At 37.4% G+C, this 18540-nt stretch overlaps 1 protein-coding gene across 15 annotated transcripts in view; it reads left to right on the forward strand.

The window, feature by feature from the left end:
- EXOC2 (exocyst complex component 2) overlaps positions 1-18540 on the forward strand; it is a 203072-nt gene that overhangs the window by 133272 nt on the left and 51260 nt on the right. For 12 of the 15 annotated variants that reach the window (XM_044773364.2, XM_070515744.1, XM_070515754.1 and 9 more), the window contains 5 exons: positions 2952-3032; positions 3502-3561; positions 4629-4690; positions 6027-6093; positions 10142-10258. In XM_044773364.2, the coding sequence (XP_044629299.1) occupies positions 2952-3032; positions 3502-3561; positions 4629-4690; positions 6027-6093; positions 10142-10258 (387 nt within the window). Of the gene's footprint in view, positions 1-2951; positions 3033-3501; positions 3562-4628; positions 4691-6026; positions 6094-7313; positions 7460-10141; positions 10259-18540 lie in introns of those variants that run through there. The other 3 variants (XM_070515751.1, XM_070515752.1, XM_070515756.1) reach the window with 2 other exon arrangements.

Below are 18540 nucleotides of genomic sequence, written 5' to 3' on the forward strand. Positions count from 1 at the left end.
CCATGTCCCAGCCTGTGTGCCTGTGTGCTGGCTGCCATATCCGTGTCCCAGTGTGTGCCTGTGTGCTGGCTGCCACGTCTGTGTCCCAGTGTGTGCACCTTTGTGCTAGCTGCCATGTCTGTGTCCCAGTGTGTGCGCCTGTGTGCTAGCTGCCATGTCTGTGTCCAAGTGTGTGCCTGTGTGCTGGCTGCCATGTCTGTGTCCAAGTGTGTGCCTGTGTGCTGGCTGCCAAGTGTAAGGTTGTTTGTTTGATTATAGTAGATGAGCCCCTTTGAAATGCTCTGAAATGGTTGTTATAGAAAATTCTTTGTAGTCAATTTAAAGTTTGACTACAGACGTTAGAAACTCTAACACTAGAATAACTAATTTCATGTTTGGTCTCACACACGCGAGGCAGACAACTACACGCACTGCACCTTGTGGATGAGTGACCCACAGGAACTTGCACTCCTGGTGTTAGCCAGGCCCTCGAATTGGACGCTTTGGAGAATAGACTGGAACTGGACCACATTTTTAGCTGTTCACCATGGGCCTCACTTAAGAGAAAAGGTGAATAAGTGTTAGAGTAACATCTAGGTTCCAGCTTTTAATATTTTAACCTAAGTAAAATCTGCTAAATTCTTAGATTTTGAACAATTCCTTAAATTGCGTCAAAGATTATTATGTACCTCTGATTTATATTTTCTTGACATTTCCATAGCACCACTCCCATTTGTTTGAAATGAGAATGTGTTTTTCTTTACATGTTGCTGGGCTGGGAAAGTGTTTCTTATCCAGTTAAAGAAATGAAGGTGCCTGTGCCTCATGACGGTTCTTTCAGCTGGTACATCACCTCTAATTCAAACCTGACTGCAGTGCTCTGAAGCAGCTTCTTTGAAGCATCCTGTTTTCTTCTCATGCTGAAAATCTGTTCTACCTTTTTTCACTTTGGATCATTCTGAGAATTTTTTTCTTTCAGAAGAACTGGAATGGTTTGCTTTAACTCCTTAGAGTCAGCTAACGTGGATGATTCACTGACGGTGTGCAGAGATAGGACTGTCTTTCTAGAAGAAAGAAATAGTAGATGTTCAGACTGTCATTTACTCCCAGTTTAGCTGAAACTACCCATTTGGCTCTCTAGTGTTCTCTTTCCATTTATTATATTAATATAGATATAAAAAGAAAATAAGGAAATCTAGTCCAAGTTTTAATGCAAGAAATCTAGATAACCAACATGAGCATCAACATTTAACTGCCCACAGTTGAATTTTTTTTTCCCTCTGAGGAAGATTGGCCCTGAGCTAACATCTGTTGCTAGTCTTCCTCTGTTTTGTATATGGGTTGCTGCCACAGCATGGCCACCAACAAGTAGGGTAGGTCTGTGCCCGAGAACCAGACCTGGGTCACCAAAGCGGAGCATACTGAACTTAACCACTAGGCCATGGGCCCGGCCCCCCACAGTTGAATTTTGGATTTAATTCCTACTCTTATTATCATTTTAACATCTTAGATTGTCATACCTTATGAGGCAGGTGGTTTGGATAAGGTCAGGTGCCTAACAAATGTTTTGACCCTTTAAATACTTTCTGTGCAGTTGATATTTCATCCTATATTCTTTTTTTTTGGGTAATTCTACTTTCAAGTATTCTTTATGGTGCCCTCTGGTGGCTTCAAAGTGCATTATTAAAATGGCATTCAAGTTGAGGCACTGTTTCAGCTTTCCTTAATTGTCTGGGTTCCTTTTTGTAAGAAGATAAACTTGTCTTTTTTTTGTTTGTATACAGGTGTCTCCTTCTTCTGTTCAGTTTTTTTCCAAACTTTTAAAAAAATTGATCTTCAGTAAAAAAAACACTGAAGCTTGTATGGAGGAGAGGCTCTGCTGTGGAGTTTTACACAGAGCTGGGCTGGTGAATCTGTGCCGTGCACAGCCCACCACCTGCGTGAGATCCAGCCCCTTAGCTGGCCTCCGGCCCGGGAGCCCCCGCTGGCTGTGAAGCACAGCTGGCTCTTCTTGTGGCTCCTGGCGAGGGCTCGGCCCGCTGGGGGACTGTGCACAGCAGGCCTCCCTGCTCCCTTTTCTTCCCCGCCAGCCCCTCTTGCCCTTCAGGTCTCATCTTCCGTCTCCTCCCTGTCTCAGGAGGCCTTTGACTCTCCTGGTCAGAGCAGGCACCCCAGCACCATTTTTGTCTTGAGTTTTCACTTGTTTTTTCATAATGCTTTGTCTGGTTTGCAATTGCACTTAATTTTATTTCTATAGTTTGTTTTTCTTTTTAGTAAAAAGTCAGGGTTTTGTTGACTGTCTGTTGTGATAGTGTCTCCTGCCCTAGAATATGCGCTTAATGAGAACTCTGTCTGTCTTATTCTGATATCCCCATCACCTAGGGTATGCCTGGCACAAAGTAAAACCTTAAATACAGTCAGGATTCATTTAAACTTACTTTGAATGCCATTTGTTGGACATATTTTCAAGTTTCATTTTCTGACAATGTATATAGAAAATGACTGTAATGACTTTTTTGAATTAAAGACCTTGGACCTCCTCTGGATCATGATTACTAACATTCAATTTTGTTGAACAGTACCAGAGATGTGGAAGATCTTGGAGAGTGAGCTCGTCCCAGAACGCACCCTGGAAATAGCGTTTACTATAGAAACTTGTTGTATCTGCTCTTCAGCATGTCATTTGCCTCTTAGAAGACTAGAGTTTTGAAGAAACATTTTAGTTATACCTGACTTCTGTTCTGGTTGAATTAGATGTATTTGAGAGTCTTAAGATTCACCCATTTTCTAAATACCGAGTGCAGAACATGCCAAATGTAAATCTTAGTGCCTAGGAGATTGTCAGATGATTGGCGTCTCTGTTCCCTTCCATAAATCTGGAAAATTGAGTCTTGGGCCATACTCGCTTGTGTTAAGTGTCTTAATAATCAATGGTTATTTTCCATTTTAAGATGCCCATGTTTTTCCTTCAGCCGTGTCAGTTTGAGCAGTGCATTGTGCGTTCTCTGCAGTCACTCAAAGGCGTTCTAGAGTGCAAGCCTGGAGAAGCCAGTGTAAGTTTCTCTTATGTTCAAACTCTGTTGTAAACTTTTCCAGGGAACCCTTGGGAATCACGGTTGTAGATTTTTGAGTCATTCCAGCACAAGAGCTTTTTCCCCTGACTGCTTGCTTGCCCCCTACATGGGCCCTTGATGTGTTAGTTCTGAGATTGGCTGAAGGAAGTTACAATGTGAGCGTTAAGTGTTGTCGGCAGAGAGCTTGCACTGCTAACACTCACAGACAGAGCATGGCAACCTGGGTGTGGTCAGGCAGTGCCGTGCCAGTGTCTTCCCAGGCCGGGACCACTACAGGCAGAAGAAACACCTCCCATAGGCCAGGTCCCACTCCTGTCCCTTTTCATAGAAAGGTTACCCACACTGGAAGGAGTTTGCCATGTGTTAATTTTTTATATCAAACTTTGTAAACAAAAATTTTGTTTTCTTAGCTAAGTCCCAAAATTTTCATCAAAATTCTTCCTTACAGGTCTTTCAACAACCTAAAACACAGGAGGAGGTTTGCCAACTAAGCATCCATATCATGCAGGTAACATGTAAAAGCACTGATGGCCTGAAGCCTGGAGGGCTGCAAATTATTAGTCAACCCCTCCTACTTATAATATATGGTGCAACATATGTTAAATATGTGTTCTTTTTCCTTTTTGTCTGAGTACATAATAGTTTGTGGTAAGTAAGATAACAAAATAAATAACGTTCCAGGTAAGGTTAATTCCAACTTGTTTTAGCAATGCTCCAATATTTCATTTATATTATGCTCCCCTTTCTGTGTTCTCTTGATACTTTGTATCTATTTTTGTTAGAGCACAGATTAAGTGACATGATAATTGTTTATATCATATTTGTAGCATAAAGTTCTGTGATTGGGACCAGTATTTTATGGGGACATAAAGTTGAGCATGTGAGTGAGTGAATGAGAGAAAGGATAAGGTCTTCTTCCTAAAATATATTCAAGAACTTAATAATTGAATCAAAACGCAGGTGACTTTAATTTTCTGTCACTCATGTGATGTACATTGGTGGAGTATATGCTCTGTCACTTATGGGAGATATGCATGCATGTATACCACTTACAGGATATTTCTTTTTTTTTTCCTTTTTCTCCCCAAAGTCCCCCGGTACATAGTTGTATATTCTTCGTTGTAGGTCCTTCTAGTTGTGGCATGTGGGACGCTGCCTCAGCGTGGTTTGATGAGCAGTGCCATGTCCACGCCCAGGATTCGAACCAACGAAATACTGGGCCGCCTGCAGCAAACTTAACCACTCGGCCACGGGGCCAGCCCCTGGATATATATTTCTGTTTTTTTATTTATATAAAATTATTATTTTTGTGTGTGTATGAGGAAGATTGGTCCTGAGCTAACATCTCTGCCATTCTTCCTCTATTTTATGTGGGATGCCACCACACTGTGGCTTGATGAGTGGTACTAGGTCTGTGCCTGGGATCCAAACCCATGAACCCCATAGTGCTGAAGTGGAACACACGAACGTAACCATTGTGCCACCAGGCCGGCCCCTATGTAAAATTATTTTTAATGTCCAAATAGGTTAGAGTCTAAGAGTTCATATCACTGACACTTGTTGTTTTTGACTTAGATTTTTGTACACTGTCTAGAACAATTGAGCGCCAAGCCTGATGCTGATGTAGATACTGCACAGTGAGTAGAACTGAAGTCAATCTCATTGCACACGTAGAAGTGTTAACAAAGTGTAGACTAGTTGGTGTTATATCTTAAGATTTCCAATCAGAGAGATAGATTGTTCATGTTAAAGTTATAATTTATATATTTGATCTATATTCTTTCCATAATTGCTTTATCTTCTGAACTCAGCATTACTGGCAACATGATAGCACACTGAACACATAATTGACTAGCTTACTGCTTATCCAAAGAGACAAGTTTTATAAGTAGTAAAGTAGGAAATTAAAGTAGGTAGTTAGTTCCTACTTGGTAACTTCTGTAATTCTAGTGTTAGAGGATGGCAGCGATACTCTTGTTACAGACTATGTTAGTAGGATTTTTAAGTCTGGGTCAGGCTTACTCATTTGAGCTCCAGAGGATAGCTTGATGTTTTGATATTTGCAAAACCATGTGATAATTCTTTCATAATGCTGTTCTATAGGACTTCTCAAAAATCCAGTTTTTCTGAATGATATTTGACACGCTTAACTTCTGTGCACTTAAGTTTTATGCTCTGACACAGATGATGCTAAATAGACGCCTCTTAAATCTATAATTGACAATTTGAGGATTTCTCCGTGTTTGTCTGTTTCTTGGTATTGGTTTTTGCCTCTCAGTATGTAAGACTGTCACCTCTCTGAGTCCTAATAAATATTTAATTATTCTAATTTTTCTTTGATTTGGTTTTATATGTTTAAAATTAATTTACCACATTAATCTACCAGGAATGTGTATTGTTAATCAGTTCCCTTATGTTACTGGTTAAGTAAATCTTTCCTTATTGTTTTGTTACAATTTCTGTTTCATACATCATTGAATTATAATATTTGGTGCAACGTATTTCTGAACTTTATCTTGTTTCTTTTATTCATATATATTTTCTATCAGTTTGTGTCATTTTATCATTAGTTTATTTTTTAATGTTTTTCAGATTAGTTTCCTTTTATTGCTTCTCTACTTTGAAATATTATTTGATATTTTCATCTACTCAGTCTTCCATAGGAATTCTAAAATCAGTTGGTTAAGTTTAAAGAAAAGAATTCCTGCTAAGTCAATATTGGGAAGATCCGAAAGCAAATTTCATATGGCCTATGTTAATAGACACTCCATAGTGTCCACTTTGAACTGTTAATTATTAAATATAAAAAACTTAACAGAAAGTTGTGTAATTTTTGACCAAAAGCTTTTAAGACCAAATGGGTTCACAGCAGTTTTTTTTAAATTGCGGTATAATTGACATATAACATTATATTAGCGTTTTTTATTTTACTGCTTTGATTGTAACTATTCTCTTACTTGCTTCTATATTCAGTCTTTCCATGGATGTTTCTTCTCCTGATTTGTTTGGAAGTATCCATGAAGACATTAGTTTGACTTCGGTAAGATGATAAATAATTAGATGATAAATAGAAAGTAAAACATGTCGTTTTAAAACTGTATAATGACTGTTTCATAAGTCAGTCTAAATTACTTTGGCTGCGGCTGTGGCATACTACTCTCTACCCTGAAGCTATGTTTTGTTTTGTGAAAATTTTAATAAAAATGTAACTTTATATGTATTCCACACTTAAACACTGTTTAGCTGAAGTTGAGCTTAAGTAGTTCCATGCATCCCGCAGGCCCTTGAGTGGGAAACAGATGCCCTGGTGGTTCCCTGGGTGAGGATGCAAAGGACAGATGCCCTTCTCCCCACATTTTTCCTCCTTAACCCGAGAAGTTCTGCTTTTCTCTGTTTTATTTCTATGAATTCCCTAATAGCATTTTATTTGGACACAAGTTCCAGGGCAAAAACCAAACCAAACCACCTTTTATATATATACACACACATGTTTTTTAACATATACTTGTAATTAGGGATGATTCACACACATACTTTATCACATGTATAAGTTCAGCTGTTGAAATCCAAACCCCAGCTACCTTAAAAAAATAATACCCCTTCTGATTTGTCATTAGCTTGAAGGATGTGTGTGTAGGTATGTGATTGTATCTCTCAAGAAAGAAAATATGTGACCTAAATTTCCTGCCCTACATCATTTCCACAATTATTATGAGTTCCTAAATAAGGGATTTGTTATATTAGGAAAAGGATAGTTTAATCAAAGTAATTTTTTTAAAAAAAACTATTCTAGCTTTAATTACTTGGATGACTAGGTAGATAATGGTAGCATTGATAGAATTCAGGAAGAAAAATGTTCTAAAGGAAGATTAAAAATTCAGTTTGGGACCAAATGTGTTGAATGAGTGACATTCAGGTGGAGATTTCTTGTGGGTGATTGGATATACTTGTCTGGTCCCCGGAGAGAAATCTAGATAGAGATTTGTGAATCAGCAGTGTGTAAGTGTATTATAAGACCTGGGAGTGAGTGAGAGTACTAGGGAAAATACTCGTAGAATGAGAGGAGGACCAAATATATCAAAATAAGGTTGGGGTACCAGTATGTAAGGGGTGACCAGAAGCAGAGAGCTTTGAAGATTCTTGAAAAGGAATAATCAGAGAGAGAGAGAACAGCATCCAGATAGAGCACTTTTCTTGAGATAGACAAGAGCATTTAAACAGAGGAATATTTAATGGTATCGCATACTGACGGAGGATCAGGTTGCGTCAGATGAAAACTGGAGCCTCGTGGGCATGGCAGTTAGGAGGCTATGTGTGACAGTGGGAGAACTACCCCAGAGGACCTCCAAAGGGGCCGTCTGACTGCACTGGGTCAAGAGCGACTAGGAGCTGAGGAAGTCAACGTGGTGAGTTTAAACCATTCTTTCCGCTGTGAGCACAGAAAGAGAGCTAGAGAAAGACGTGGACTAAAGATCCTTCTAAGTTAAGGAAGACCTTGCCAGCCATCTTGCTAACTGTGCTGTTTTCGAACAAGCCCAATTTCTACATGATAATCTTTCCACCGTTTGAAAACAGCTGCTGTGTGCCCTCAGAATCTTCCCTTCCCCAGCGAACACCCTAAATTGTTGAGGTGTCTCCCAGCTGATGAGCTTGCAGCCCTTTGGTGTGGTGGTGATTCTCCTGAGTCTACTTCTGTCCTCCTTCAGGGGTGGAGCAGGACTCCCATGTGACCCTGATTACTGTGAAGCAGCCAGAACGACACATTTAAGTTACATCTCTGTTGACTCACACTGACCTTACTGTCAACTAAAACCCCAAGCGTTTCATCCTTGGTTCTGCTAGTCACATGACTTATCTCTCCCACTTTACTTTCCAAAAATTGTTCCTTCGGTCCCAAATTCAGTTCCTGGGTTGTGTTTTTTTTTTTTTTTACCATTGGCTGATATCTCATTAGATTTGGTGCAGATTATTGAGACCTTCTTAGGGTCTTGTTCTCTTACCCAGCAGAGATGCAGTTATGGTAAGAAAGGTCTAGGTTTAGAGTCAAAAGACTGGTTCACTTCCTGGTCTCCTTCTTACTAAGTGAATAACGTTGGACATGTCACTGAGCATGTCCAGTTTTCTCCTGGACAAAGTTGGGGTGGTAATGCTTGTGTCTCAGAAGGATTCTATAAGGAATAACTGAAATAATACATAAGGCCATAGTCTTTGCTCTGCAAGTCCTCTGTTTGATGGGTTGAGTGGTTTTTTTCAAACACATGTATTCATCTGAGTTGTTGATAAGCTTTTGATTAGTCGTCCAAGTTTAAGAATTTGACTATTTGATTTGTTCAGTTCTTCCCACTTTAATTTTTCTGATTGGTTAGATTTGAGGAAAAAAACAATTATTGAGAGTAAGATTTTAAGTCACTCAAATAGTTATTCATTTACAATGAGAAAAATCAGCCAAAGAGAGTCAATTAACAGGGCAGAGAACGGGCGCCAGGCCCAGATGGACTCTGAGATGAGGCTGATGTTTGGAGGCAGACTCTTGAAGGAAAAGTGACTAAGGATTTCTTTTATAACTGAGAAACCAGCTGAGATTTTTGAAGGGTGCAGCATGTTTAGAGTGGCTGATGAAACATTACATTGACTTTATTTCATGTACTTTACAAGGACCACAGAACGGGAACTCCACACAAGAGCGGATGTGGCCTCCTTTCCCCCAGCCTCGCCTGCGCCCTCTCCAGGGCGTTCACTGCTTGCTCTTTGGCTCTCTCACTTGCCATTTCTTCACAAAATGTGCAGTAGGATACATGCCGTAGCCCTATTTACCTTGTTTTATACTCCATTTCCCATCCATAGGTTAATTCAGGGCCGTTAACAACCTTTCATTTGTTCAAAGGTACTTTAATAATTCCTTGGCCTTTTAATTATATTTATTGATGACCAAGAGAGGCAGTGGATAAGGCTACGCTCTGCCAGAAATAAAGTTAGGAACATTTAAAATAAAGAAATTGAGAAAGTTTCAAAAAATTTGATGAGCAAAATGAAGTTTTGGGGAGATGAAAAGCTATGCTTGGCAGTTGAGCTCACAGAGTATATGTAGTTCCTCAGTGGTTCCTGTACCTCAGAGAACTGAGACCTGTTTATTTCCACACTTATTTTATTGACTTTAACGTGGGTTATTTGATTATATACAAAACAGTGAGCAAAATATGGGTGAGAACTTTTCCTGGAAAGTGGTTTTTGCCTTAGCTTTTAGTCAAGGGATCTTAAATCAAGACCCTAAATTAGTCACAGTTGTTCCAGAGAATACTCTCTCCCACACCTGAGGAGCCCGGGGAACGTGCTCTCAGTGAGCCACAGCGGCAGTGACAAAGGCCGTTCCTGGAATTTTATTTATAAAATAGTTCTTCTGAACTGTAAAAGGATGTTTTATGCATCAGCACTGGGTTCTGGTAATTTTGATAAGAAGTTACTTTAAGCGGCTAGAACCCTGGAGATTGTGGAATGTGGGCTCCAACTCTCTCCATGACCGACACTGGGGGAGTCCCCTCTCCTCTGTCCCCCACTCCCCATAAGAGGCAGACTGTTCTACATAAAAAAAGCCGTGGAGACCCAAAGGTTTCGAAGGATCACAACATACGGATGGCATTTTAATTCTCTTCCAAGTTATGAAAATTTATAAATTAATTTCTAAGAGTTTATACATTTTTGTAATTATTTTAAAATATCTATTTATAGATTTTTTTGTGCACAAAGTATTAAGTAGAATGACAAAGTAGAACCCCCTTTCAAAAGAACAACAGCTGATCCTACTTTACTAGTTAACTGTGTTTCATCAATGTTTTTCCATACAGCTGTTAAATTTCAAAGGGAACATTATTTGACTCGTTAGTGTATTATGTGATAACGAGCAGTAAGTGAAATTATAGAATTGTATTATGTTTCTCTGTTAATATTGGGAAAGAAGCAGCCAAGAAAAACAAAGTGTTGAAGTTGATAAACACCAAGACGTAATAATTAAATTTAATGAGTGATAAGTGCTGTTAGACTCTCGATTAGATACATAAATGTGATTTTCTAAACATTTGCTTTGTTTTTAGGAACAGCGGCTTTTGATAGTCCTCAGTAATTGCTGCTACCTGGAGCGTCACACCTTCCTAAATATAGCGGAACATTTTGAAAAGCACAACTTCCAGGGCATAGAAAAAATAACACAGGTGAATGGATTATGTTAATGGACAAGTTGGTTATTCTATCCGCTTAGTTTCCAGACTATTTTTTTTCTCAGCTCCCTCTTTCTTTTGCTTCCCTACACTTCTCGCTCGGCTTGCCCTCCCACATTCATATTCCTTCCCCATCTTCACCCATCCCTATCTTGGAGTGATTCCCCTTCTCATAACTCACCTTGAATCATTAATTTAATACTCTCTTCTTTTCTCTAGAGCAAAGATTTCTCAGAGTTAGAGCTGATTTACTCCCTACCTAAGCTGTTTAGAAGGGAGGGAAAAAAATAAGGAGAGAAAGCCAGCAAACCCACATCCTTAAGAATCAGTGCAGATTTGGCTTCTTTCAGGTTCAAGCTTTGCCTGCAGCCAGCAGTGAGCTCCCTGCGCCTGCAGGAAAGCCTCTTCCTGCTTGTTCAGCCCTCGTCTTCCTCTCTCCGGTTCCACATGACCACAGTGGTGCTTCTGCTTTACTCCCTGAGCATGCGTACATGTAGACACACATGCATGCACACTCAAGACTGGCTTAAAACAGCTGTAGGATGCTTGTTATCTTAGTTGAAAAATACAAACTTTCCACTCTACAATCCATGGATGTAGCAAGGTTGGACAAAAATGAGGCCTGTATAAATCAATGGAGTAGGTTACTTTAGATGTTATACATTGTTTATATTTTCTCAAGTAAGCTGGAAAAGAAAAAATGAAGTAACCTTGTTATTAAAGGTTGGTTGGTTCCTGGGCAAAGGTTTATCAGATTTCTAAGTAAAACTAAGCTAGAACCACTTTATAAGGTCAGTACAGTTTTCTCAGTGCAAAGAATAGGAAAGATAATGATCTTGTTAATCTTAAAATCAAAAAGTACTCTTGATGGATTGCATACTTTTTATAAGTGATGGTTCTAGTTCATGAACTAGATTGGGATTTTTTTTTTCGAAGAATGAAAATGTCAAAGTGGGTGGCTCTGTCTTGTTTTCCTGCCTTTTCGTAAAGATTAATCATCCTGATGAGAAATGTTGTGACTTAAGATTATAGGGCCAAATGTCGAGTTTATTTCCAGAAATTTTTGTGTTGAGAATTGTAAGGTGCTCTCTTGCAGTGAGAAGTTAGTGTTTATAGAAAGTGGACACTTTGTTTTTATGCAATAACAATAATAACATGAATATGTTTACTGGAGAAAATTTTTATCATTTTAAAATTATATGAAATGATTAGGAATTGTGTATAACAGAAGCAGTAAGTTTAGTTTTCTTTAGGTTTTTACCAAGTTTAAGTAGGAACTATCCATTGCTTCAGTATGTGATTAGGAAGCAGAGTGTAAACAACATACAAATAAGCTTTGATATCCTTCTAGCTTTCGTCTAGATCATTTTGAGACATCAAGGTAACAAGAAGGATCTGGGGGTACAGCTTAAAATAAATAGTGGACTATTTTTCACACTCTGAATTTGGAATTTTTAAATTGACCATTGAATATTTTGAAATCATTCAGTTGTGTATTAAATGAATAGACAGTAAACTAGATTTAGTTATAGCATTTGTGCTGATTCTATTTGTTAGGAGTGAATTCATTAATTTCATGATGCCAGCCAGGTAGAATATATTTCTTGCATTAAGGGAAAAAGGCTGCCAACTGTCATTATTTTTCATAGTTCCCTTTTCAAAGGACCGATAACTCTAGGGGCCTAGATCTCAGAAACTGTTGTTATCCATTTTATGGCTCTGTTCCTGCTCTGGGAGATAATAGTTCACTGTGAGCTCCTAACTTGGTGTCACCAGACACTGGACATTCTCTTAGCTCTCCTTCCAGAACTGGTCTGGGGGTTTGCTAAGGGTTCTGCGTCCTGCCATTTGTGTGCATTTCCATTTGCATTGCCAGTTCCATTTCGCTTTTTCTCAAGTCTTGGACATTTTTTTTCTAGTCATGCATTTTTTTTTTTTTTTTACTTATGAAAGAAAGACTCAATCAATATTTTTAAAAAGGAGAAATACTGAAAAGTCTAAAAAAAATTTTTAAAAATCGCCTGTAATGTACCAAAGATAAACACTGTCATATTTTAGTATATATGGTAATCAGTATTTTATCTATAATGTTACCTATACCTATATATACCATATTCCTATATCTGTATATGTTATAAAAAATATGAAACATATTTCTGAATTCCATTTATATTGAGTGTGTCTTTTTCTATTGACTGTTCTATTGTAAGCACTTTTCCATTTATTAAATATTTTTATAAATATGAGTTTTGTGGCTTTATAATATTTGTTAATGTGAATGTACCTTTTCCCTTTTTAACTTGTTCCTCGCTGAGAACCTTAAAGTTATTTTTGTTGCTGTTGTCACTGAGAGGTGAAAATAATCTTTGATCACATTTCTTATTACGTCCTCATAGTAGGTTCCTAGAAGTAGAGTTAGGGCTCCAAAGACTCTTGGGAAATATTGCCAGATTGCTTTTCAGAAGCTGGTCTCATCACATTTTGGCCAACATTGCTGATTATAATTTTTTAATTTATAGGTAAAAATACTCTTTCCTGATGTTTTGATTTGCATGCCTTTCTCTATTTGATAGGGTAACACTTTTTCATATGTTCATTGATTGTTTATGTTCTAGAAGAGTTCCTTTTAAAAGTACTTGAAGGGTGAAGGAAATACAGAGTTTTGCCACAAGTCATTAATTTTTTGAGACCTTTGAGAAGGGAAAACAAGAGCTGTGTGGTTAATATACATTAGCATATAATTTTATTGTGGTAGCTGTAATTATATAATTCCAAGGAATTTTTGTACATATATAAATTGCTTTTTTTAGCCTGTCCCAGTCTTTAAAAAGCAAACATCTAATTTAGAGTTTGTCTAATTGCAGATTGTTGAAAGACTTGGGACTGTAATCATTCAACAAGTCTGGCATTAGCTTCTTGATGAGAGATTTTTATTTTAAGCCCCTAAATCTCTTTTAGAAATTCCAACATGGGGGTGGGAAGAAAGCAACTTCTTTTTTTTATATATATCCAGGGAAGATCTTTTACATACAGCAATCAATTTTAAAGATTTTTGAGTCATTTGAACCATATGTACCTTATTTTACCTATTTGATTATTTTTAGCTTAATTGTATATAATTCTTAAATTTTGTTTGAATCGTTTGAATTCATAGATGTGAATGACTATATCTTTTTGTCCTTGCTGTTTTATCTCTTTATATTTGTTTTATTTTCCCCATCTTTTTATCATATAAGTTAGCTAAATTTTGTTTAGAGGCTATTTTTATATAATAAATTCATTGTAAATTAATTTATTTTGGAGTTTAAGATCTTATCAGTTGGAATTATATTTAGTCAGATGTGTCCCTGCCTACAAATACTGAACTTAATTTTTGACCCTATTTAAGTGCCTCAAGTTCCTTGTATAAATGGAAAAGAAAAAAGAAACAGACATAAAGAGAGAGTACAGTAGCAAGGACTCAAGGACCTTGTAATTTATAAGGTAAAGTATTGCTTCCCTAATACAGAAAGTAATTCAGAAAAGCTTTCCCAACGCGAGGAAGGATATGATTTCACATAGAAGATGTTGTTTCAGAGATGAGAGAAAGGTACTAAAGTCTCTTTGGGAAGTTGGGGAGGTCTAAGAAATAAGTAAGTAAAACCATTGGGTCACCGGTTGGATAGGATGTGAAGTTCCTAAACCAAAACCCTTGAACCTGAGCAGATAAAATCCAACCACTCAGATAGCTGTCTTCCGCCGCCCGCAGACTGCTCCTCTCCTCTGGGCCTGGGCTTGCGTTGTTTCTTCTTCACGCTGTACACGCTTTCCTTAGGATCTCATCTGCTCCCGCCATTCGTTTATCATCGATGCCCGGGTTTCCCAACATCTTTCTCTTTAACCTGCATGTCATTCCGAGGCTTCAATCCTATTTCCTACCAGACATCTTCACTAGAAGTTTCCACTGGGATTTCAGATCAAAGCGCCCAAACCAAAACCATCTTTTTTCCTCCTTCAGAGCAGCTTCTCTGTATGTTTTCTATCTTAGTCAATAGTCATTGAGTCAGCAAGCTAGGCACTTGGAACTTGTTCTTGACTCCATCCCACAGGACAGTTTATGCTGTCTTCTCAGTTCAACCCCTGAACCATCTTCTGAATCCATCTGCATCTCTCTGATTTGCTCTACCTGTCCACACTCAGCCCCTTTTCGTCACTGACTGTTGTGCTGTTGCAGGAACCTGCCTCCCAAATGCTTTGCTTAATCTCTTAAATTTTTTCACTCTCTTAGCTCGTTGTGCGTGGACTTCCAGGATAGGCTTTCAAAAATACAGACCTGATTACATTGTTCTTCTTCCTTTCCACGTATCACTGCTCCTCATTGCCTGAAGAATAAAACCTAAACTCCTTAGGTTGATTCGGTGCAGTGTTCTGGCCCCTCTTACCTTTTTCTCTCAAGGCAATCATCTCCCTACGCCGGTACACTGTCATCTCGCCACTCATCTGTCCTTGAACATTTCATATGATCTGTCTGCTCACTCATCCATTCAGCATCAGCTTACCAGCTCTGTTGTGAGAACATGTACCTTTGGCTTGTGTTGTACTATCTGTCTGGAATGCCTTTTCCTCAGTCTTGATTGACAAAATCTTGATCATCCTTCAAAGCCCATCTCAGATACAGATGTCTCATGCTGTAGAAAGCCTTAATGGCCTTTCCTCATCCATTCTCTTAAAGTGCAAAATGAATCAAATCCTCTTCTTTCTTCCGATGATGCTTTGTTCATACCACTAGGATAGCATTTTAACACATTACATTATGATTAGTTTAATATTGATATACTTCTTTTCTAGATTGTAAGTTCTTTTCAAATATTTTTATATTAAATATTTTATCCCTACGGAAGGATATGTCTTATGTAGATGTAATATAAGAATAATAAAATGAATACATGTGCACCCACCACCAAACTGAAGACATGGAGCATTGTGACCAGGACTGCTCATTTGCATCGCTCTCCTCCCTACAGAGCCACTTCTGCATTCTGTGGTTTCTAAACAATGCGTTGTTTAGTATTATCTGTTTTTGACTTTTAGATAGCATAAATGGGATTATATGGCATACGTTTTTCTATGACTTGCCTTTCCTACTCAATACTGTTTTTGAGATTTATTCATGTAGGTTATGCTAGTTTGTAAAATAAATTAGAGAGTATCTCCCTTTTTTCTTCCTCTGAAAGAGTTTGTATAAGATTAGAATGATTGGTTCTTTGAATATTTAGAAGAACTCTTTCGTCGTAAAACCTTCTAGGCCCAGTATTTCCTTAGTGAGACAATTTTTAATGACTGGTTAAATTTCTTTAATGATTAAAGAACCATTCATGTTTTCTGTTTCTTCTTGCTAGTTTTGGTCATCTGTGTTTTTCTTGGATCTTGTCCATTTTGTCTAAATTTGCAAATTTATTGGCATAAAGTTGTTTATAATAGTTTCATGTTATTATTTCAATCTCAACGGCATCTGAGATTGCGACCCCCTTTTATACTTAATATTGCGTGGTTAATATTTTCATTCTTTTTTTCTTGATCAGTCTTGCCAGAGTCTTTTTAAGAATGAACTTTTGGCTTTAGTGATCTCTCTCTGTATCCTGTTTTCTCATGCAGTAATTTGGGCTCTTAGCTTAAGTGTTTTATTTACATAGCTCATTTGTTCCAAACTTTTCTGCCTTTTTAATATGAATATTTAAGGCTATGAATTTCCCTCTATGTTTTAAGCTGTGTTCTACATGTTAATATATGATATATTAGTTGTGATTCACTTTTGTATTTGCTAATTTTAATTGTGTGTTTTTCTTTGGCACACAAGATATATAGAAGTGTGATTTTAAATTTTCAAGTTAGAGGAGCAGTTAGTTTCCAGATTGGGAGTTAGTTTTCTCTTTGTTAGAGATTTTTAAGCTCATTGTTCTGCGGTCAATGAAATATCATGTAATTAACTTCGTTGGAAGTGAGTTTTCTGAAATATTCTACCTTGCTTGAAAAGATTATGTCCCTCAGTTTTGAATACCATGCTCCATATATGTCTATAAGACAAGTTTGTGAATTATGTTGTTCAACCTTCTATTTCCATTTCTTTTGTTTGTCTTGGTCTTTAATCTGTTGATTACTGAGAAAGATGTATTAAAGCCTCTCTGGCTACTTTTAGATATTTTCTTTTGTCTCTAATATTCTGTGGTTCCACTATGATGTGTCTCTTGGTATGATTTTTTTTTTTTTTGCTTTTTTCCCTGACTCTCATACTTTTAATCAGTTACGGAAAATTCTTATCTATTAGCTCTTCAAATTTGTTCTTCCATTATTCACTCTTTTCTCTCTTTCAAGATCTCCAATTGGGTATATTATGTTAGACTTTCTCACTCTGTTCTCCATGTCTCTTATGTTTTTCTCTCACGTTTTTCCCCTCATCTTTAATTCTCTGTAATGCTTAGGAATAATTTATTTAGTTCTCTCTTCTCATTCACAGTTTCTTCAGTTGTGTCTAATCTTGCTGAAATTTGCTGTCTGTTGACATTTTATTTCAGTTGTATTTCGCTTCTAGAAACTCCTCTTGGTTTTTGTTGCTAGGTGAAAGGAGATGATTAAGCTTAGTTTGGAATGGTACAATTTTACACATCAGTGAGGAGGTGGCAGCAGTGAAGTTCCTTCCGGTGCCCCTCAGATCGTTCTGTGTGGGTGGACAAATCAAATAGTCTATCATCAAATGAAAGACTGTCCCTACTAAGGAGAAGGAGGTTGGAGCAATCAAGTGAAGCCTCGTTAATGGGATGTGAGGTGGTTAACTTGACTATTAAAAATTCACAGAAAAAGAGAAGTTTGGGGAATAGTAAAGATTAGCAGTAAGTCATCAGGTTAGAATTATGGTAGAAGGTATCACCCTTCAGTATGTCCTGTTTGTCCTCAGTTCTTTTTTTTAAATAGTGCCATCTCTACTAGGGATTAAGAGGTTTTTTTAAAATTAATTATTTACTGGCATTTGTTTTGTCCACATTTGACAAGTTATGGTTCAATAACATAAAGGAATGTCGGTTTGCCATCTGTCCAGCCATCCATTTATAAAAAATTTAAAAAATATATTAATTTGCCTGAACCTAGTAATGTGAATTCACTTAGATAGATGTTCCAATTGTAGTTTGATGAGTTTATTTCTATAGAGATGGCTCAGTTTAATGTACTCTTTCTGTCATCTTTGAAATGAAAATAATAGGGTTTTTTCCTGTTATTTTTTTGTTTCTCAGAAACATACTTTTTAAAAAGCATTTTTACTGGAAAGTTTTTAAAATGGTAAATTAGAAATATTAAAATAAAACGATATAATGTAATGATTTTACTTTTTTACTATTTTGAGTAAGTTGAAGACACTGTGTGGAAATCGAGGAAATGTGTCATCTGCTTAGCAGGTGTTTGTTTTCCAGGACCTGTCCATCATGAGCACTTGCTGTCATATAAGTCAGGCCAATGACAGCAGAACATGAAGAACTATCATGGTAGACTATCACAAGTCTTATTTGCCCCTACATCTGAAATGCTGCCTTCTAATATATTCTGTATTTCTGTAAGTTTTTACCAACTGTTTGAAGTACTTTAAAAGGTGCTCCCCGTTTCTAGTATGCAGGAATTTAATATGTGAATACTTCTATTTCTGGTTACATAATATTGAATTAGCATCCCCCCACACACCCTCCTGCTTTTTTTTCCTTAGAAAAGGTGCCCTGTTTTTATTAGAGACATCTGGCCAAAAAGGATAGCGTGCCCTCAGGCGTCACGTCTCTGTGAGCCTTTTTCAGCCTCCTTAAGCACTCTTTCTCTGCTTCCTTAACAGCCGTATTCTTTGAACATGCAGTTTTCATCGGCCAGTGTGAACAGGACATTAGTGAAAATAGGGCATTGAAATAATAATAATAGCTGCTAGCATTTGTGTACTTTAAATGTGCTGCACAAGTTTCACAACTTATCTTTTTAAATTCTTACAACAGAATTTATGAGGCGAGTGCTGAAGGCCTTAATCCTGCCTTGTCACACAATAGTACTCCTTTCTTTTTTTGTTTCACTTGCCTGGTATCTATCTCCTCATCCATTTATTTTCAACGTTTTTTTAGAAAATTGAGGGATAATTTATACAGTAAATCACACAAATCTTTAGTGTACAGATGTGTGACTTTTTACACGTAAATACATCCCAGAGTCCACCATCCAGATCAAGATATAAAACATTTCCCTCATGCCCCATCGCAGTCAGTAGGCACCCT

This window comes from Equus asinus, chromosome 8, assembly GCF_041296235.1.
Source record: "Equus asinus isolate D_3611 breed Donkey chromosome 8, EquAss-T2T_v2, whole genome shotgun sequence".
NCBI classification, from domain to species: Eukaryota; Metazoa; Chordata; class Mammalia; order Perissodactyla; family Equidae; genus Equus; species Equus asinus.